Source organism: Sceloporus undulatus, chromosome 2 (genome assembly GCF_019175285.1).
Source record: "Sceloporus undulatus isolate JIND9_A2432 ecotype Alabama chromosome 2, SceUnd_v1.1, whole genome shotgun sequence".
Lineage (NCBI taxonomy): Eukaryota > Metazoa > Chordata > Lepidosauria > Squamata > Phrynosomatidae > Sceloporus > Sceloporus undulatus.
In genome coordinates, this window is record NC_056523.1 from 32,213,579 (window position 1) to 32,235,719 (window position 22,141).

The window sequence follows — 22,141 nt, forward strand, 5'->3', positions numbered from 1 at the left end:
TCGGAGGTGCGGATGCGGTGCTGCGCTTGTGTCATGCACGCGCACCCCGTATGGATGACTCCACATAAAGATGGCGCTGTCCATACCTGCTAGGGTTCTGGAGCGTGCGGATGTTGCGTGCTTTGGAATCCTAACATCGGCCCCAGGCTGCCGCAAACTGGTGGTCTGTACTGGGCCAATGTTTCAAGAAAAAAAATGCAATTTGTCTGTCTGTCTGTCTACCTACCTACCTACCTATCTGAAGCCCACAAGGGCTCCTGAAGGGATTAACAAATAAAAACCAATACAAAAATTAAAAAACACATTAAAATACTCCTTAAAAACTCTGAAAAGTAGTCTAAATACAATCCTAGAATCCAGTTTCGAAACAGTTTAAACAGCATTTTCAGACACTGAATGTCATGCCGCGTAACACTGTTTTGGCTCCCTGCCGAATGAACTCCCCTGGGTAGGGAGTTCCCCAGTTAAGACACTGCTATAGAGAAATCCAAGGACTAAACTTGATTTATTAAGCAACAGAATCTAGGGCTGACCCTTCTCTGATCAGTGCCATCCCTTGGATTTGGCACAGGCAAACAACATTTCAGTTATACTTCACAAGTGGTGATTTAGACCATTTCCTACACAGAGATCATCTCAGTGTGGGAACAACTATAACATGTGAAGAGGACTAATACAATCTGAAAACAACAACAACAACAAAGAACTTTGGGGTAACTTAAAAGACAAATACATTTATTATGGCATGAACCAAGGGTGCACAACTTCTGAATATCTGGAGGCCATTTTTGCCTTCCCCTGGATATTGATGGACTTGCATGCCTTCTGTGCTGAAAAATGAAATTGTCATAAAATTAAATGGATCCACGGTTTATCTTGCTTCAACAGCCTAGTATGGCTACCCATCTGGGAAATCTGTAAAGTTAGCCTGGAAAGTAAGCTAGTTCAGATTCTTCTTGATTTTAAAAACTATATATAACAATGCTGCTGTAATGTTTTGGACTGTCAGACTAGGGTTCAAATCCTAATTCAGTCATGAAAAGACACTGGGTGGTTGGGAATTAGGCTAAAAACTATTTGTGGAATTTTATTTTAATACTTTATTTCCTTCCGCTCCTGGACAGAAGGATGAAATGCTTAAGATCATGAAACGCTGAATATTTGATGTTGGAAAATAAACGTGTAACATTATCTTTTTATTATTAAGAGAATGTTATATGTTTAAATAAAATAAAAAAAGATACTGGGTGGCCTCAGAACCAATTACTTAGAGAACTGGTGGGGTCTCTTTTCTCTGGACATCTTCACAAAGAGGCTGGAGAGCTAACCACTGGGGAGGCTCTAACTGGGTTTCCTTCACTGAGGAAAGGGATGGACTCTTTGGCCTTTGGCACCCCTTCCAACTGCATGATTCTGTGGTTTTATTCTATGATGCACAGGCTTGATGTTTGTGTCCTATTCCACAGTATCTTTGGTCCCACCCACAGGAACCCCATTCCAAATTTTGCTAGACTGGTATTCAACTCTCGAATCAAAAGGTTTCCAAGGCTATGCTCCATTGGAAGGCACAGCTTCATAGCAGGTACCTGTCTGGTGGGCTCTGACTTTGTGATATGTAACCCCGTTTTCCCCTTCTATACCAAAATGTAGTCAGATGTGCACTCTAATAGGTGGAGGGCAGTGTCAGAGTTTCCACTATGGTCACCACATCCTCATACATAGACATCCCAGCAATGGGTTTTAATGTATGACATACTATAGCCTAGATCCTACAACCTACTGAAACCTCTACCTGTCTATTCACATAGTGGCAAAAGCTTTAGATGCAAAACTTTTGTATCTAGGATGAGAGTCAGGCAGAAAATGCTGATCAGTGTTTAAGGGATTGTTTTAAGTAAACAAACAAATAAACACCAACCCATAGCTCTTTAAGGAAGAAAATATAATCATTTACATTCTGCACAACGAATGAGAATGTAATACAAGGAGAAATCAGAAATACATTAGTAGCAACTTGGCCATTTCACAGTTTCAACAAATTGCAAACCATTATTGATTTCTATACATAGGCTACAAAAAAAATTACATTTCCCCCCCAGGAGACTGAAAAGCCAATATCGACTAGCCTACAATGACATTTAGGGGAGTGATGCTTAGCTGATGAAAATAAATAGCAGCAAAATAGCTTCTCACTAGTAATTTTTATCTAATATTGTAAGAGCTTCAGTAGCCCTTTGCCAGTGTCATCTCATGCATCATTGCTGACTGGAGAAACATGTGTAGCATGAACAAAGGACAGCTGCTGGGGATGGCACACTTGAAGGTGTGAAGAAAGCTATTAGCTTGCTAGATGGTTTTGTTCTCTGGTTAAAATAGAAAAAGCACTAGGGTATGTTCCTGTGGTGTCTTCCCCTAGTACATGTCCTCTGATCTAGTTAAAGGTGAAATATATGAGTGATTGCAGACATCTGCATTGTATTCTTAGTAGAAGGAGGAATATCACATACAGACAGCTCTTTTGATGGTTCCTGTCACATAGATTATGACCTGTAATGCCCTACAAGACTTTTGTGTTTGTTGTATGCCTTCAAGTTATGGCGACCCTAAGGCAAACTTATCATGGGGTTTTCTTGGCAAGATTTGTTCAGAGGAGATTTGCCTTTGCCTTCCCATGAGGCTGAGAGTATGCGACTTGCCCATGGTCACCCAGTGGGCTTCACGGCTGAGCTGGGAATCAAACCCTGGTCTCCAGAGTCATAGCCCAACACTCAAACCACTATGCCACAACGGCTCTGTACATAACTTGGATCCAGGCTAGCTGATGGACTGTATCGCCTGATAAATGGAGCCCTGGTGGCGCAGTGGTTAAATGCCTGTACTGCAGCCATTCACTCGAAACCACAAGGTTGCGAGTTCAAGACCAGCAAAAGGGCCCAAGCTCGACTCAGGCTTGCATCCTTCCGAGGTCGCTAAAATGAGTACCCAGACTGTTCGGGGCAAATTAGCTTACTTGCTAATTAGCTTACTTGCTGTTCACCGCTATGATCTTTGGAATAGCGGTATATAAATAAAACAAATTATTATTATTATTATAAAAACTGTTGTTGTTGTTATTATTATTATTATTATTATTATTAACCTTTATTTATAAAGCGCTGTAAATTTGCACAGCGCTGTACATACAATCTTTTTAATTGGACGGTTCCCTGCCCTCGGGCTTACAATCTAAAAAGACACAACACAAAAGGAGAAGGGAGTGGTGGTGGGGAAGGGGATGAGGGCCAGCAGTTCTTCTCTACCTCTGAGGCCTGGATCAGGGGAGATGGCCTGGAGGGAGGGGCTTGGCTTCTTAATGGATGGTTAATCTTCTTCCAGGGAGGCCTGTTGGAGTTAGCCTGCCTCTCTAGTAGGATAATGCATATAAAATACATAGCAATATAGGAAATGATTCAATAAAACAGGCAACAAAGAACATCAAATAGCAAGTGACAATTAAGCAATGCCTGGGAATGCTTCTCTGAACAGGATGGTCTTCAACTCCGTTTTGAAGCTGGTTAAAGAAGTGATGGCTCTTGCTCGTGGGGGAAGAAGGTTCCAGGAATGAGGGGCAGCGAGTGAAAAGGGGCAAATCCGGGATGGGGCAGAGGAAATCCTGGGCTGGGACAGTAGACCTTGACTACCAGAACGGAGGGCCCTAGTGGGAAGGTGAGAAGAAATAAGGCCTGAAAAATAAGGAGGGGCCAGACCATGGAGGGCTTTAAACGTCGACAGCAGGAGCTTATACTGAATGCGGAAAGGGAGGCGGAGCCAGTGAAGGGATGCCAACACAGGAGAGATGTGGTCAGAGCGGTGGGCGGATGTGATAATGTGTGCAGCTGAATGCTGGACAGAAATTAAAGGATGGAGGTGAGAGAGAGGAAGCCCAGCCAGGAGGATGTTACAGTAATCAAGTCGTGAGAGCACTACGGCATGGACCAGGATCTTGGCAGTAGAGGCGGAGAGATACCTGCCTCGATGCTGAGATCCAGTGGCCCTTGTCTCAGTCCCCTCACCTTCACAGGTACAACTAATGGGAACATGAGAGAAGGCCTTTTCAGTGGCTGCCCTTACACTTTGGAATTCCCTACGTTGGGAGGCTAGAATGAACACTTTCTATTAGAGGCAGAGACTTTTTTAAATTAGGATTTTAGAAGGGAAAGCTTTTGGCAAATGATTGTAACTGCTGTATTGTTTTTCTATCTTGGGCCTGTTACAGACAGCCAAAATAAAGCAGCTTTATTTTGGCTGTCTGTAACAGGCCTTAGTTTGTTTTTAATGTTGACTTTTTGTACGTTTTAATTGTAATCTTTTAAATGTGTAAGCCACCTTGATTCCCATAATTGAGAAAAAGGCTGGATATAAATAAAGATAAAGATGGAGGTTATTTATTTATTTATTTAATTTGCGTGCTGCCTTTCTACTGATTTCTACTGCAGGGTATGTATGCTTCTAATATGAAAAATAATGCAATCCTGTGCAGTTTTATGGAATGTAGTTAATTTGGTGTTGCCTTGTCTTTTAAATACCTATATTTATATAGGGTCATTATGGACATGTTTTGGTTCCACCCCTGGGCATTTTAGACCCGGGAAAGGGCCCTTTTCAGCAACAGGAAGTGATCAGAAGTCATGTCTAGTTCACTGACTGGTTTAGAAAAATGCCTCTCCTGAACCTAAAGTTTGGCATAATTAACTTTAACATAGAACTAAACAGTAAACTCAACTAGTACATGCCAGGTAAAAGAATCAGCTGATTCAGAGCCATGTGTTTTCTGACTCTCAACATGTACCTGTTCTTTCAATGAAAATGTAAATCTAAAGCAGAAATAACAGGTTTTTGTGCTTCATCTTTTACAAGCATGCAAGGAAATGGCATTATTGATATTATCTGCAAGTACATCAGCCCTCTTCCTGGGTGAAGAAGTATAAAAACCAAACGCTTTGGCTCATCCCTGCTAAATGAGCCCCACCCTCTACCTTGTGTTGTTGCTGTGTTTAAGATAATTCCCAAGCTCAGACACACTCAGCTCTCATCTTCTTTGAAATTCCAGGGTTCATAGGCCATTAAGTCGTCTATAATTAGATCTTTAGAGAAATCTACAGTGAACAAACAATAAGCATTTAAAATTATGTGTGCAATTGTACTAGATCTGGTGATTTGAGCGGAACAAGAAAACAAAAACTGTGTGATCCAAAGCTGTATAACCTCAAGTGAATATTAGGGCTTAGTAGCCCCAGGCCTTAATTGTTGCTTTTGAGAAACATTTATCTAAGGGCTTGTAGCTATTGGGACTTTACGTGAGTTTATTATCAGATTATTTTGGATTTGGGGCCTTGACAGACCAGCGATAAATGCCAGTCTGGGGGCATAGTGGGAGTATGGCATTCTCACAGCGCATGCCCTGACACTGCCATCATGCCGTGCATCTGACCACACGGCAGGTGGCCTGACAGCGCTCCTCTGATGACACAGTGCTAAAGGAGCACTGAAAATCCATGGCACCAGGGGCTATGGCGCCCTTTCCGCTGCGCAAAAAGGAGCTGCCTTTTGCAGTTCCTTTCAGCCGAAAGATTAGATTGGGGCCACAGTGTGTAGTTGCTGTGGCCCTGATCCACCAAAGAAAGAGGCAGCTGCAGTCTGTTCAGCTCCTTGGTCTCCTTCAGAACATTGAGTCTCTTGCCATAATTTACAAAAGCACTACAACGTTTCTGCATACACACTATCTGTGTTACTCTGTCTTTCAGAAAAAAAGGGATCTGGCTCTACTTCAGACTTCTGCCTACAGCATGGGAATGTGGCATGAAACAATATGAAAAACTGCACTTGCAACAGAAACTTAACTTATGCAGAAGTAGAAAAGAAAGAGAAAACAACATTTAAATGAAGATGAAGGGAAACGTACAGTGGCATAGTGCCTTGGAAACACATCTTTGGAAACAGAAAGAATCATATTTTTTGTGTCGATCAGCCATTCAGAATGCAGTGATTGATATCTGTTGATTAAATCAAAATTCTCCTTGGCTTGTTTCTTTGAAATGCCATTTACCTTCATAAAATTGTGAATAAGGCTAATATTCTGAATGTTCTTCTGTATAGACTGCATCAGTAGAATGAGATAGAAAGCACCGACACTCTTGCACCACACATACACACACTTTCTAGACTGGCTTTGCTCATTTGGTTTCCATGTGTCAAATTAATTTCACCCACGGGAGTAATAAAACATCATGGCTATATATTTTTGTAAACACCATCTGATTGAGAGAGCGATGTGTTCTCCAAACAATCAAAACTTGAATAGGGTGCTGGTTGGTTTTAAGAAGCCACTGAGCAACACAATTTAAGAAGCTACTGAAGTGTGTAATTGAGTTTGTCAGGGTAATTGTATTTTGGGATAGATAGCAGATTTTTATTTTTTTTAATTGCTAGTGAATCTTGTATTTAGGGTGCTGATTAATTCTATTAGAGGAATTAATTAGATAGGGAGAGGAGCTGCGTGTTATAGATTACATCTAAATCACTGTAAACACTACACCTAACTTCACTTTGCTAATTCTGTGTACTGGAGGGGGGGATACACAGGGTGCTTGTGTGTGGCTTGAACTCATTAATTAAGAGGGCTCTATATTGCACAAACAGATGAGCTTTAGTACAACACTCTCTGTCTCCCTGAGTTCTGTAGACACATTTTTTAAAATCCTAAAGTGTGAAAGACTGGATGCAATTGTAGCAGAACAGACTATTGTTAACTCCAGCTTTATGCCTGAACTGCAAAAGTTCCAGTTGGGCTGGCCATTTCCAGTGGCATCACTAGGGTTTGCGCACCCAGTCCACTAACTCATGGTGTCACCCCCCCCCCCCATTGGCCTCCTCCCATACCATGCCATACAATTTCCTTAGTAATGTTTTTTGTACTCATGTTATTCATTAATCCTAATCCCTGTATGTTGCTGAATGTAGTGGCAATAGTTTTGACATAAATAGCTAGCAAAAATAAAATTTCAATACCATACGCACCACCTACAAGTATTTACTTGTACATCGTTTCATGTGGTTAAAGTAAAAATTTGAAAAGACGTGATTTAATTTTTTTTAAAAAAATTAAAATATATTTTAATTTTTTTATAATTTAAAATTTGCATTTTTTAAAAACCTGGGGTTTTTCCTTTCTCCTCCCACTGAGCCTCCCCTCCTCACACAATCTCTTCAGCATTTTAAAGGGACACAGGTGAACACCACAGCAATTTTCTGCCAAAAGATAGATGTTCGGGGAGCAGTGATGTCACCCCACCTTAGGGTGTCACCCCGTACCCTCTAATGATGCTCCTGGCCCTATTATTAGAAAAGGAGCCCTGGTGGCACAGTGGTTAAATGCCAGTACTGGAGCTACAAGGTTGTGAGTTTGATCCCACTGTTTTAAGGTCCACTCAGCCTTCCATCCTGTCATAGGTTAGTAAAATGAGTGCCCAGCTTGTTGTGGACAATTGCCTTACAGATTATAAACCGCTTAGAGAGTGCTGAATTCACTGATAAGCAGCATATAAATGTAAATGCTATTGCTATCATTAGGTAGAAAGAGGTAGCCAGGGATGCTGGGGTGAGCAATTGCAGCATATCCTGCCTTGACACCTAGTCATTCTTCTCCTACTCGGCCAACTTGCAAAGTGCCAGTGATTCTTTGTTGATGGCCTGGCCAAGCTAGCTGTCTTGCCAAGCCACCTTCACCCAATGCTTCATAGTCAGGACCATCTGGAAAGGCCTGAACAAGCAAGACAGGGAGGGAGCCACTGCTTGACACCCATTCCAACAAGCATCACCTCTGTGTAAGCATTACTATGCTCCTGTGACACATGCTGGGGAGCCATTGTTTAGGCATGTTGGCATTAGTTTGAGTGTCAAGAAGCAAGCAGAGCAAAGACTGAATGGTGGCACAGCTTTGCAAGACAAAGCTCTGTGTTCCAGATACCTGCATATTACTGAAGTACAAGGGCTGTGTGTCAGGCCCCTTCACTATAAACACTAACAGGAGTGTGCAAGGAGGTTTCACTGTTTTTTTCTATGCATTCTTAATTTTTCTTAAAAGAAAGAAACATTAGGACACTGCACTGCTTTGAAGGTGGGGACGAGACACAAAACTGCTCTGGTGCTACAACTATAATTCTCAGAATTCCATAGCATTGAACTAGGATAGTTAAAGTGGTGTCAAACTGGATAAATATTTGAAAGGATGTCATGTCGAAGATGGAGCCATCTTATTTTCTGCTGGTCCAGAGACTACAACATGAACCAATGGATTCAAATTACAAGAAAAGAGATTGCACCTAAATATTATGAAGAACATTTTAAAATGTAAGAGCAGTTCATCAGTGGAATGAAATGTCCTAGTGCAGTGATGGTGAACGTTTTAGAGGCCGAGTGCCCAAACTGCAACCCAGACCCCACTTATTTATTGCAAAGTGCCACGTCCCTCTGGCTTTCTAGTAAGAAATGCTGGCAAACTCTGTGCTAGGGCGACAGCATGTGTGCCCACAGAGAGGGCTCTGAGTGCCACCTCTGGCACGCGTGCCATAGGTTCGCCATCACTGTCCTAGTGGGTGGCAGACTCACCTTCTTTGGTGGCCTTTAAATAGATGTTGGATGGGCATATTTCAGGACTGCTTTAGCTGTGTGCAAGGCAGGGGCTGGACCACATGATCCTTGTGGTCCCTTCCAACTCTACAATTCCATGAGTCTATCACCTGACACCAATGGTCAGTCCCAAAGTTTGCATACAGAAGGTCCCAAGTTCAACCTCCCAATTTCTCTAGGCAGGGCAGGGAAATACTACCGAGTGAAACCGAGAAGCACCACTACCAGACAGTGTACACAGGACCAATACTCTGCCTGGGAATAAGATAACTTCTTCTCATCCTAATTATTATAAAAACACCTAAAATTCTGTTTCTAAGTCTACTCCCTAATTATATCATATACTTTAGTGTTCTTTTAGGTATGCTAATTTTTAAAAAGCAGACAGGTTTGTTTGTGTTAAAACAGAAACACTAAACATTTGTGAGTTGCACTCATTTTAACCAAGCATAATGGTGTCTACTTTTGGGATCACTACTTCAGCCTTAGTTTGACCAAGCATGTAATAATAAAGGTTTTGATCCCAAACCAAATCAGGATAATAATAACTTTCATCACTCAAGTTTTTCTATAGGTACAAAATTAATTGACATCTTCATTAATCACTTTTTCTTAATGAGTTCTGAAACAGGTGTTTCTACTGTTAAATACTCAGTGGAGACATTAGCTCACTGGCTGGCTGTTTTCTCCCCATCTGTTTGGATTACATCTCCTGCAATTAGCATTTCAGCCAAATCACTTCTCTCCTTTTCTCCCACCATCTACAAAATTAATAATACCGAGATTTATTTGCAAGGAGATTTTGTAAACAGGATTGATTCTTAGATATGAAGCAATTGGTACAGCACTTCTAAAGCAACATGTATTCTGCCTATGAACTTGAACTTAGATCTGCAACAATCAAATCCAGCTCTCTCCTCACTTGGGTTTTGAAATACAAAAATGTAGAGGGAAATTTAGTAAGCATTACAGGGAATAATAAGGTATAGGACTTCAGCATCTGATCCAGTTCTTTGTCCTTTTGTTTGGAAATAACTATTCCTACAACATACTAATGCTTAGTTATCTTGGGGCCAAAACACACTGCAGAAATAATCCAGTTTGAAACTGCTTTAACTGCCCTGTCTTAGCGCTAGGGAATCCTGGGATTTGTAGTTTATGGTGACACCAGAACTCTCTGACAGGGAAGACTAAATGTCTCACAAACCTACAGTTCCCAGAATTCCCTAGCACTAAGCCAGGGCAGTTAAAGCGGTGTCAAAGTGGATTATTTCTGCAGTGTGTTTTGTCTCCCCAGTTTCATTATCCTAGCCATTGGGATGGCAGGCAGGTATGAGTTATACTCCATATAGATCTTAAACTCCATTACACATATCATAGCTACAGTACCATAGTATCCAAAGAAGAACCATTACCATTCCTGGCTATTTCTTCTACTCTAGTTCTTGCAGAGATTAATGTGGCATTTATATATGCTCCCAATCCGTCGGGAGAAGCGGGACAATATAAATAAAGCTTATTATTATTATTATTATTATTATTATTATTATTATTATTATTATTATATATGCCATACATTGTTAGGGCTTTTCATACTACACAATTGCAATGATTACTCTTTAAGTGCCTGGTGTCATCTTACGGAATCTGGGGCTTTGCAGTTCAGGGAGGGTGTTTAGAATTCATACCCAGAGAGCTCTAGTTCCTCACCAAACTACAAGTCCAAAGATTCCAGAACATACAACCATGACAGTTAAACTGGAATCATACTGCTATAATTTCTGTACTCTGACAAGGTCCATAGGGTTTAAGGTGTCATGGGATATTGCTAGTCTCTGGAATTTGTTAACAGGGAAAGTCACATAGTCCATTTAATTACTCAAGGGCTTGATTTCTGTATGACACATAGGAAAAATGGGAATCTTCTTTGTGTGTGTAAGCAGGGCTGATGAAAGGTTGTCTCCTCAATGGAAGTGTCTGTTTGGTTTGCATACATATTTGCGCTCAGTGCCAGCAGTGATGGCAGACTTCATTTCCCTTAATGAAGTATGTTTTATGAATAAACCTTTTATAACACAGCCAAATCAAATATGGAAGAGAGAGTAATCTTTGAACGGAGCAATAAGTCCTAGCCACATTTCAGTTGTCCATCAATTTCAGCTGAATGGGTTGTTCAGTTAAATGACAGATGAAATGATTAGGACTGCAGAGTATGCAATTGCCTTACTAGTCTGCAGGAAACAGCTTCTTATCCCACTGGTTATGCGTTGTATAAAAGCTGGCTGGTTTGGAAGATAAAAATAAGCCATTTGTTATTCACACACACATCTGTTGTTAACTGCTCCAAGCCTCCCTGTTTTCTACTGTTCTGCTTAGGTCTTGCAAATTTGTGCCCATGACCTCTCTGATTAAGGTCCTGAACACACTGCAGAAATAATCCAGTTTGAGACCGCTTTAACTGCCCTTGCCCAATGCTAGGGAACTCTGGGAACTGTACCTTTGTAAGACATTTAGCCTTTTCTGTCAAAGAGGTCTGTTGACACAATAAACTACAGTTCTCAGGATGGATGTGGTCCTCATTCCTCCATTATAGTTAATACAACTATACTGTGACTGGCACAACCCATCCTAGCAGAATTCAAAAATATAGCTGTGTTAGTCTGTGGAATCAATAAGTGGAGAGACCTTGCAGCACCTTTGAAACTAACTGAAAGAAAAGAAGTTGGCAGCATGGTCTTTCATAGACTTCATTCTATTTCCTTAGATGCATTGGTCCAAAGGCATCTGAGGAAGTAGACTGAAGTCTAGGAATGCTCATGCTGCCAATTTCTTTCTTTCAGTTAGGCTCAAAGGTGCTACAAGATCTCTCCACATCTCATCCTAGTCAGCAGAACCAAGCAATGGTGAGAAATAAAGGTAGTTGCAGAGAGCCAGTTTCGGGTAGCGGATAGAGTGTTGGACTACCGCTCTGAAGACCAGGGTTCGAATCTCCACAGGGGTGACCTTGGGCAAGTCACACTTTCTCAGCCTCAGTGGAAAGCAAAGGGAAAACAGACAAACAACACTTGGAACAAATCTCACCAAGAAACCCTGTTGTCTGTTCGTCTTAGGGTGGCCCTAAGTCAGGAACGAATTGAAGGCACACCACAACACTAACCACAAAAGTAGTTGCAGTTGAACATCCCTTGTTGCTAATGTAATATAAAGAAAAATGTCACACTTCCCTTGTATCACACATCCCCTGTTGCTCATAGAAAGAAAACATCACTCCCCAACAAAAACTTCAAGCAATAGGTACATATTTCCTGTCTCTAGACCTTGTTTGATTTTTTGCATGTGTTTTAGAGGACTGCATCTGCACTGCAGAATTAACCCAGTTCGACACTGCTTTAACTGCTACAGCTCAGTGCTATGGAATCCTGGGATTTATAGTTTGCTGTGACACCAGAGCTCTTTGACAGAGAAGGCTAAATGTCTCAAAAAACCATGGTGCAAACCTCACCATTCCACAGCATGCTGTCATCAAAGTTAAAGCCTGCATCCACATTACAGAAATAACCCAGGTTGATACCACTTTTATAACTGTTTATGGCTCAGTGCTATGAAGTTCTGGGATCTGTAGTTTGTTGGAGGGGGGCACCAGAGCTCTCTGACAGAGAAGGCTAAATGTCTCCAAAAAACCAAAACAAAAACAGCAATAGAATACTGTATAGAGAATATATATACAGATTTATGTAACATATAATATTCATTGTATGCATTTTAATTTTAATAAAAATTATTTTTAAAAAATTAAAAACAAAAATAGAACCCAACAAATCCCAGAATTCCATAGCATGGAGCCATGGCAGTTGAAAGTGGGTTATTTCCTGCAGTGAGGATGCAGCCTTAGACTATTGCTAAATGGTAAAGAAAAGAAGCCACAGCAAGGGCAAAGAGGAAGGGCAAAGGCTTCACTTAAGCGCTGCACGCATGCGCGCGCTTCTGCAGGCTAATGGCAGAACCCGGTTAGTATAGCGCTGGTCACATGACAGCCAGGGGGCGGGGCGGAGCGTTTCAATATGGCTGCGCCCATAGGCTGCCAATGCTGTCTTGATTTCAGGGGTGCAGCTGCTGGAGTCTCCTTCCGTACAGATGGACAGGGGAGAGTTTTTGGTCTCCTTGACGGTGAGTGAAGGGAGAGGAGGACTAGGCAGACAGGGAAGGGTTCAGTGCATTAAGAATCAGTTCATGAAGCCTGCAGGTTGTAATAGGGGCACATGGAGAGTTTCTTCTGTACCTTTGGTATTAGGCAGCATGTGAGAGGCAGTGTGGCATAGTGGTTTGAGTCTTGGACTGCGACTCTGGGGAGCAGGGTTCGAATCCCTCCTGGAGCACAAAAACAACAAGTCACGCTCTCTCAGCCTCAGAGGATGGCAGAGGCACCTAGAGAGATCATGTAGCACCTTTGAGACTCACAGAAAGAAAGAAGTTGGCAGCAGGAGCTTTCCTAGACCTCACTCTACTTCCTCAGATACATTTGGAAGTAGACTGAAGTCTACAAAGCTCACGATGCCAATTCCTTTCTTTCAGTGAGTCTCAAGGGCGCTACAAAGTCTCTCCACATACTGATTCCACAGACTAACACGGCTATAGCTTTGAATTCTACCTCTCTGAAGGAACTTCAGTAGGAATGACCTACTTTTACATTAAAAAACAAAAACCAAGGCAGTATACAGAGATGTTGACCAAAGCAGCAAAATTTTGTGCTGCCGCAATTAAGATCCGTGACAATAAGGTTTTAGTAAATGGTCAGGTTTTTACTATTCGTGTATAGAGTTATATTTTATGTCTATATTGTGTATTCTTCATGAGTTATATTTACATTTATATCCATATTTTACTGATATCTGTAGAAACACGTATCTTACTGATGTTCATAGTTTGTTCATATTGTATGTATTTTACCTATTCATGTGAATTTGGGAATATGGTCATTTAATATGGTCATTGACCGCAATAAAATTATTGATTGATTGACAAAAAATGACTCTAGAGACCAGGGTTCAATTTCCTGTTGTTAGTGGGAAACTTTGTGGCATGATATAAATTGTTGTTGTTATCTATCCTTGAGTCGATCTCAACTAATGGCGACCCTATGGATGAGACGTCTCCAAGACTCCCTATCCTCCATTGCTCTGCTTAGGTCATACTGGTGACCTCCCTAATTGATCCAGTCCTTCTTTTTATTACCCTTACCTTTCCCCGTACAGACCTATGGAGCAAATGGGATTTAGAGTAATGTTGTCATCATCATTAACTGCTCTGCAGTTGACCCCAACGCATGGTGATCCCATGGATGAGACGTCTCTAAGAGCTCCTACCCTCCACTGCTCTGTTCAGGTCCTGTAGATTCAGGCCCATGATCTCCCTCATGCCACTTACCATGTTACACTCTTATATTGATATTCCACTTTTATTTTATACTCCTGATTTCCATATTGATTCACTTGAATGTCAGGATGTATCCACACTGCACATGTACAGCGGACCCTTCCCTTACACGAACGATGCGTTCCAGACTCCCCCCCCCCCCCATAAAGGAAATTCCACGTATGCTCACCATGGGCACATGCTCAATTTGTTTGGTTGCCACACAGCTTCATCATATGCTTGAAGCTGCGTATAGTGTGCCTATGTACAGCGCAGGTGCACTGTATAGGAGTTTGATAATACATGTATGTAAAGTGATCTTGTAGCACTTTGGAAATAGAGTAGATTACTGCAATACACTCTCATACTGCTGCTATTCCACTTTTACAGCTCTATTTGCCTCCTGTTGCATTGTGGGGCTTGAAGTTCAGTGAGGCCTAAAAGCTCTCTGGCTGAGGATTCTAAATGCCCCTCCTTAAACTGCAAATCCCAGAATGCAACAGGAGGCAGCCAGAGCAGTTAAAGTGGAATAGCAGCACCATAAGAGTATAGTGCAGTAATCTAGATTGATCCTAGCCATTGTGGTTTTCCTCTCTTCCTACCCCCCCCCCCCCCCACCTTTACCAGCATCATTGCCTTTTCCAATAAGTCATGCCTTCTCATGTGGCCAAAGTATGATAGCCTCAACTTTATCACCTTGAATTCCAGGGAGATTTCAGGCTTGATCTGTTCTAGGACACGTTTGCATCTCTCTTCTCCAGCATCACATTTTGAATGGATTGATTTTCCTCCTATTTGCTTTCCTCGCTGTCCAGATCTTGCAACTGTATGTGGTAACAGGGAATACAGTGGCTTGTAAGATTCTAACTTTTGTGCTCAGTTGGATATCTTTACATTTTAGGATCTTTTCTAATGCTTTCATAGCTGCCCTCCTCATTCCTAGTCTTCTTCTTGTTTCTTGACACCAGTCCCCATTCTGATCAATGTTACAGGAACTCTTTATTTTGATTTCCTCATTGTCTAGACTGGATTTCTGTAAATCCTCTATACTTGTTATTTTTGTGTTCTTTACGTTCAGCAACAAGCCTGCCTTTGCATTTTCTTCCTTGATTTTCCTTAGTAATTGCTCCAAGTTTGATGCTTTCTGCTAGTAAAACAATGTCATCCACATACCTAAGGTAATCAAATACCATATTCAGTTCCTCATTTGAGCATAAAAACACACTATATGATCTTGGACAAGTCACACACCTTTAGCCTCAGAAGATGGCAATGGCAAACCCCTCTGAAAAAACTTGCCAATAAAACCTAGTGATAGTTTTTTCTTTGTTGTGTGCCTTCAAGTTGTTTCCGACTTAAGGCAACCCTAAGGTGAATCTATGATGGGGTTTTCTTGCCAAGATTTGTTCAGAGGAGGTTTGCCATTGTCTTCCCCTTAGGCTGAGAGAATGAGACTTGCCCAATGTCACCCAGTGGGTTTCATGGCAGAATAGGATTCAAACCTTGGCCTCCAAAGTTGTAGTCCAACAATCAAGCCACTATGCAACACTGACTCTCAGGTTCTCCTTATGGTCACCATAAGTAAAAAATAACTTGGGGGCACACGATATAGAATATCAAGCTTCTGCTGGGCACGCGCCTTGTTCCTGTAGCCACCAAACAGCTGTGGGAGCAACGTCAGGGAGAAAGGGGCCCTTCCAAAAACAGATTGGGGGCCGTAGCAAACACATGCCATGGCCTCAATCTGTCTTCAACCCGACCAAAAAGCAGTGGATAAGATCTGCTCTTTCTTCGGCCAGGGAAAAGCAGGCTTTTCTGTCTCTGCTGTGGCTGCATTGTGGCTTCATGATGCTCTGGTGGCATGCGGCATCTAAACGCTCTGTTGCCAGAGTGTCATGAAGCCGCTCAATTCTGGGCAGTCACCTGATTTCCAATTGACTTCAGGGCTGCTTCATGATGTGAGGCATCAAAATGCCGCAGTCCGAAGCCGCCCGGATGGTGGTTTAACAGGGCCATTTCTTCGGGCCCTTAGATTGTTAGCTAGGGCAGATTTGCTAGCAATTTGCAGAGTACGCAACATCCCCATACATTGATGTTATAAGAGGAAATGATGATTGGAATCTTGTCGGCTAGTCTCAGTTGGAGCAGATGCACTGAATCATCCATTGACTGATGATTCCACCAGGGCTGAGGAGTAGGAGTATGAGTAAGAAGTAAAGGAGTAAGAGTTTTTTACAGGAGTATCTGTTATTCCTTATTCCTATTATTGTACATGCAAACACCATTTTTTTAATTTTTTATTGAGGGATATAATAGGAGTAGAAGTAGGAGGAACATTAAGAAAAAATAACTTACTCCGGAGTAGGACAAGGAGCAACCTCAAAATCACCACTACTCCCCAGCCCTGGATTCCACATTTAGATACAACCAGATGATTAATGTGTCTGTTCTCATTGGAACTAACAACAGGTCATCATGTGTCAATATCATACTATAGACTGATCACTTTAATCAAATTGAGAATATTGATTACTTATTCTAATTGTTTCCCCAGCTTGGCAATCAGTTTACACGGCCTGTTTCCTAAACTGCTTTGGACTGCTAGGACCAAGAACAGTTGCACCTTTGCTTGTGCTGTTTAGGGAAACCATGAGGATTTGTTAATTTTAATAATAATGGGAGCACATGCGAGCAGAATGCTTTAACATATGTTATTTTCAAGCTATTTCCCCATTCATCTGTAGCACAGTGATGTGTGGGCACAGCTTCACCCTCCCACCTCATAACTGGAAAGACTACCAGAATGTCCCTGAAACAGCAGGAAAGTTGCCAGCCACACCCCCATCATCATTGTCACCTCAACCAAAAGTCATAAAGACTTCTAAATGTGTAACTTTTATAAATAAGTGCACACACAAATGCAATCCCTGAATAGTTGGCTGAGCAAAATTGTAGTGATTCCTGAAATGCTGAAAGTTACCATGTACATTTGAGGGATGCATTTAATACTAAAAGACTATAGTTACACAGAGCACCTGTTTATAAAATGTTGGTAAAATGTTGGTCAACTGCATTGATAATTATGTGATTTTTACTACTGTACCATAGAATTATATTTTATTATAATAAATACATATTTTAATATTAACTGTTTCTGCCTCTAAATTTTTCTCCAATTGAGGTGAGTAGGAATCAGTCTTATACTAATAGTTGTCCATGTAGTGCAGGGCTGTGACCCTCTAGGGCTGATTGGATACCCCACTGGGCCCATTAAAAAAAAAAAATCTCCAATGCTCCCAGATGTCTTCTAGGGGGCATGGGGGCCTACCGTATATACTCGACTATAAGTCAACCTCATGTATAAGTCAAGGACAAGTTTAGGGGCCAAACTTATGGCTTTTGATATGACTCGTGGATAAGTTGAGGATAAAACTTAAGGGTACATAATGAAGGATGTAAAGGATGAAGTTTACTATATTCATACAGAAGTGTCTTATTTAGATCCTTCTAAGCCTGATTCCTCTTGGAGCTCCTTTGAGGGGAAGCACCAAAGAGGTGCCACCACTGCCATGTAACCACCCAAGCATTCAAAAAGGTCAGAAGCAGCATCATGGTGGAAAGAGGAGAAGGGGTTGGTTCTTCTTTGTGTGTTCCAGAATGAAGTAAGTTCTTACCTTTTGCCACACTACACAAAGAAGGAAAAGAGTTAAATACAGTACTTATATTGACCTCTGGATAAGTTGAGGTCCCCCAGCTTTTTGAGGGTCAATTTTTTGACTAAAATTTATAGACTTATACATAAGTATATACAGTGGACCCTTGTTATACGCTGGAGTTTGGTTCCAAGATAACAAAAATCGTGTATGCTCAAGTCCCATTAATAATAATAATAATAATATTTATTTATAGCTCACCTTTCCCTGTGTTGGATCAAGGCGGGTAACAGCATATAAAAAGAGAAAACAATAATATCAAAAGTATTCAAATTGGTCCGAAGAGAAACAATTTAGGCAAGTGGAGAGTGAAATTAGGGGATCAATTTGGGAAGGCCCGCTGGAAGAGATCTGTTTTTATTGCCTTCTTAAAGGCCTCGAAAGATGTTAGTTGGTGGATCTCATCTGGCAGATCATTCCAGATTTTTGGAGCGGCAGAAGCAAATGTCCTCTGGGAGGTAGTTACTAGTCTAGTTCTCTGTGACTGTAGTAGGTTCTTCCCTGAGGACCTGAGAGTGCAGGAGGATTATATGGGAGGAGGTGTTCCCTCAGGTAAGCTGGACCCAAGCCATGTAGGGCTTTATAAGTAATAACCAACACCTTATACTGTGCCCGGAAGCTAATAGGCAGCCAGTGTAGGAATTTTAAGATAGGTGTGAGAGAAAATGGTGTCCCTTATAAATAATGGAAAATCAAGCTTTGATATTTGAATTTTATACTTTTTTGGAACATTTTCAAACTGTGTATGCTTGAATTCGTGTATAAAAAATCCGTGTATAAGAAGGGCTGACTGTACAGTAATTTGTCCAGTCTTTTGTGTTTTCCTTGACCAGGAGATATTAAAAAACAAACCAACATAAAGTGACATGGAAGTGACTTTTGGTTTACTTTCTGTTGTAAAAATGACCCAGTGTAAGCCAAAAACATAGTGAGAATGTCTCTACACCCCTGGTTTTCCCCCCACCCCACCCCTAGGGCCAGTGGTGGAGTATGACTCTTCAAGGTTTTCAGAGATACCAATGTGACTCCCAGCAGTTGCATACCCTGATATAGCCCAAGGATGGAACAATTTTGGACCTCCAGGACTTTTGTACTTTATCTCTTAGAAACTCTATCTAGAATTATCAGTGGTTAGGGATTATATGAACTTTGGCCCCAGGTCCAGGCCAAAGGTTCCCTATGCTGATCTAACCCATTATTGTTTCTTTTGACTTTTGACACTTCAAATTTTGTTTTGATCCTTGACATCTTTTCCCTTGGAGGTGCTTGGGTTTTCAACCTGAGAATGTAAGACTACCATGTTCTAATAAGGCATTTCCGTATTTCTGGTGGCGGTGGTAACAGCTCTATTTGCATTTACAGCACTGACCAAATGCAGTTCCTAACTAGAAACCCTGCATATGCAAAGATGGTTTACAAGGACAGAATATATAGTACCTATAGCAAGAAACACAATACAGGCAAAACAGTTTTGTGCAAAGGTTCTGTTTATCAGCCTTAAAAGCTGCAACTGTAGTGCTGAGGAGAGATAAGTCCCCCTCTTGTCTTTAAAAAAATCATTACTCTTTTTCCACAGATGAAACAAGAAAGCAGGTATCTGCACTCTCCTGCAGATGCTCCATTTGCCACTTCATGAATTTAAATTACATTTAAGACACAGAAGTTTTGAAATCCAAAGAAGCAATTAGCAACTTTTGATTCATGCTTTTTTGCCAGATGGCTAGATTAAAATCAGATCAATTTTCTTTTTTCTTCTTTTAATCACTTGGTACAGATAAGAATTCTGATGGAGAAGGTGCTAGAAGGCTATGGGATGGGGTGACAAAATCAATGCATGCAAAATAGCCAAGCAGATTAAAAGAGTAATTAACTTATTGACTAAAATGTTAACTGTAGACACTGAGCACCTCTTGAATGGGTTGGAGAAGAATATTAGAGCTGAAGATAGCTTTCCTTGGCTTATCCAAATGTTCAGAAGTACTACGAGAGCTGAAATTAACTACTGTTTGTTTAATTTTTCAAAGCAAATAAACATTTGATGAATCTTTGGGTCCTTTACTTGAAGAACTGGCTGATTTGTCTTCGTTACTGGGGACAGTGACATTTAAGTTAACCGCATGAGAGCAAATTTTGGTAAATAAGTGAAGAAAGAAGCCAAAGATTCTCATTAGCCCACTGTTTAAATGGTCTTTCACTGTAAAACGCCCCTTTCAGATAGTTTAGGGCCAATTTAAGTTGCAGGGAAGTCTCAACTTAGCTGTGATATATGGGGTGAACCACAGCAGATTCAACTTTATTGTTGTAGTGTCTAAAGTCGCTAACATTTCCCTTGTTTGTATGGAGGTAAGTTCTAGACAGAAGATAGCAGGTTTCTGTGACCAACCTGATCTGATTGAAATTACTGTATGAGTAAAGGTAAGCCAGATCAGAAAGCCAGCTAACCATACCAAGTATATATAAAGATATGTTGTGATTTTCTGATTCTACAAGTAGTTACAGAGATCAAAAGTTACTTTACAGCTGAAATACTGTACTTCTCAAAGTTGTTGGATTGCTGGTCCCTTTTGATGACAAAACAGCTCACGGCAAAAAAGGTAATTTAACTACTTATACAACAAAACTCCAAATCCATAAAATGGTGATATGTTTTGGAGGGGGCAACTAAAAATCAAAATTCAACATGCAAGCTTTTGCAACTCTGTCTTCTTCATCAGGCGAAAGATGTTTTTAAAAAATCATACAGGAGAAGACAAGTGAAATGTTAGAGTCAAAAGCCTACATTTTATATCAGATGTTGTTTCTGTTGTAGTTAAGTTGTTTTGGAGGATCTTGGTGCAGGCAGAGGCTACTCCCCTTGGCCATGTCAGGACTGAAGTGAAGGACAGTTTAATTTAAACTCTATTAGTAGCTGTAAAGTAACTTCTCTTGGGATTCAGACTGTCTGTAACTACTTGTAGACTCAGAAAATCACAATGTATCTTTAGACATACTTGATTTGATTAGTTGGCTGCCTGATCTGGTTTACCTTTACTCATATAGTAATTTGAATCAGCTCAGATTGGTCACAGAAACTTTTTAATATTTTTTTTTAGTTGTATCTTGAATTGCAAATGTTGGAGCATATTCTCCCTCCTTGTAGGAGTTGCCCTGCTTGAGTTTTTGCCCAAAGGGTCATTCTAAACAGGGGATCTCACTCCTCCTGTCTTATGTTTTTCTTTTGCAGCAGGTGAATGTTGAGGATCAATATTCAGTGGCTACTGAGCATACTCTTTTTTCACTGGCTGTTTTGCAGGACAGTTTTAAAACCTTCTTAGGTTTTTTTTTAAAATGTACTTCTGCTAAATTCAGAATTCTCCAAACATAGTGATAACTTCTTCATACAGTATTACATTGGATTCTTGGTTTCTGCTGAGGTTTGATTCCTGGACCCCCTGAGGAAACCAAGATCAGTTTGTGCACAAGTTCCATTATATACAGTGGCGTAATAAAATGGTGTCCGTTATATAACATGGCAAAATCAAGATTTGCTTTTTGGAATTTAAAAAATAAATACAATTTCAAGCCATGGTTGAATCTGTGAATGCAGAATCTGTGGGTACAGAGGGCCAGCTACATTCATTGCTCCTATTTTGGCTTCAGTTCCATAGGCACTCACTGCCTACTTTCACTGTTGGGGAGTGAAGCTTATTCTGTTCAAATGTACTCATACAAGTGGGAGCTTTAATAAAATAAAGTATTCTGAGCAGCCAGGGCAAGTCTGCACTGCAGAATTAATGCAGATCGACACCGCTTTAACTGCCATGGATTAATGGTGTATGGAATTCTGGAATTTGTAGTTTTGTGAGATATTTAGCCTTTTCTGTCAGAGAGCTCTGATGCCACAACAAACTATAAATCCCAGGTTCCCATAGCATTGAGCATGGTGGTTAAAGCTGCATTATTTTAGCAGTGCAGATGCACCCTCAGTCTCTGTTCCAGGATACTGAATTCTATTTTATCCTCCTTCCCACATCTTGTTGTTATTACTGCACTTTAAAACACACTTAGTATTCTGAAGCCACTGAGTGTCTGGTCTGTTTTTCCGGATCCCTATTCATTCAAGGGGTTTCATACTGAAAACTGTAGGATTTTCCTTGTTTGCTGAGATGCCATCTTATGCATGGGTGATGCCATTGTAGTAGTGAGAAGTGTTTTATTATTATTAAAGCTGTAAAATTTCTGGAAACATGTTTTTTTTTCTGTTTTAGAGGAATAAACTGAAATTTTTGGGGACATGGGGAAAAATATGATAAAGAAACTATTAATGAAAATTACGTATCTCCACCAGTTTTCCATAGGGCCAAGCAGGC

The 22,141-nt window shown here is 40.8% G+C and overlaps 1 protein-coding gene across 5 annotated transcripts in view; it reads left to right on the forward strand.

Annotated features, from left to right (window-relative positions):
* Positions 1 to 12,708: 12,708 nt before the first annotated feature.
* SLC25A26 (solute carrier family 25 member 26) overlaps positions 12,709 to 22,141 on the forward strand; it is a 174,325-nt gene continuing 164,892 nt past the window's right edge. For all 5 annotated transcript variants that reach the window (XR_006102309.1, XM_042453222.1, XM_042453223.1 and 2 more), the window contains exon 1: positions 12,709 to 12,834. Coding sequence is in view for 4 of the 5 variants with exons in the window: in XM_042453222.1 (XP_042309156.1) it covers positions 12,802 to 12,834 (33 nt within the window). In the remaining variant the exon portion in view is untranslated. The remainder of the gene's footprint in view (positions 12,835 to 22,141) is intronic.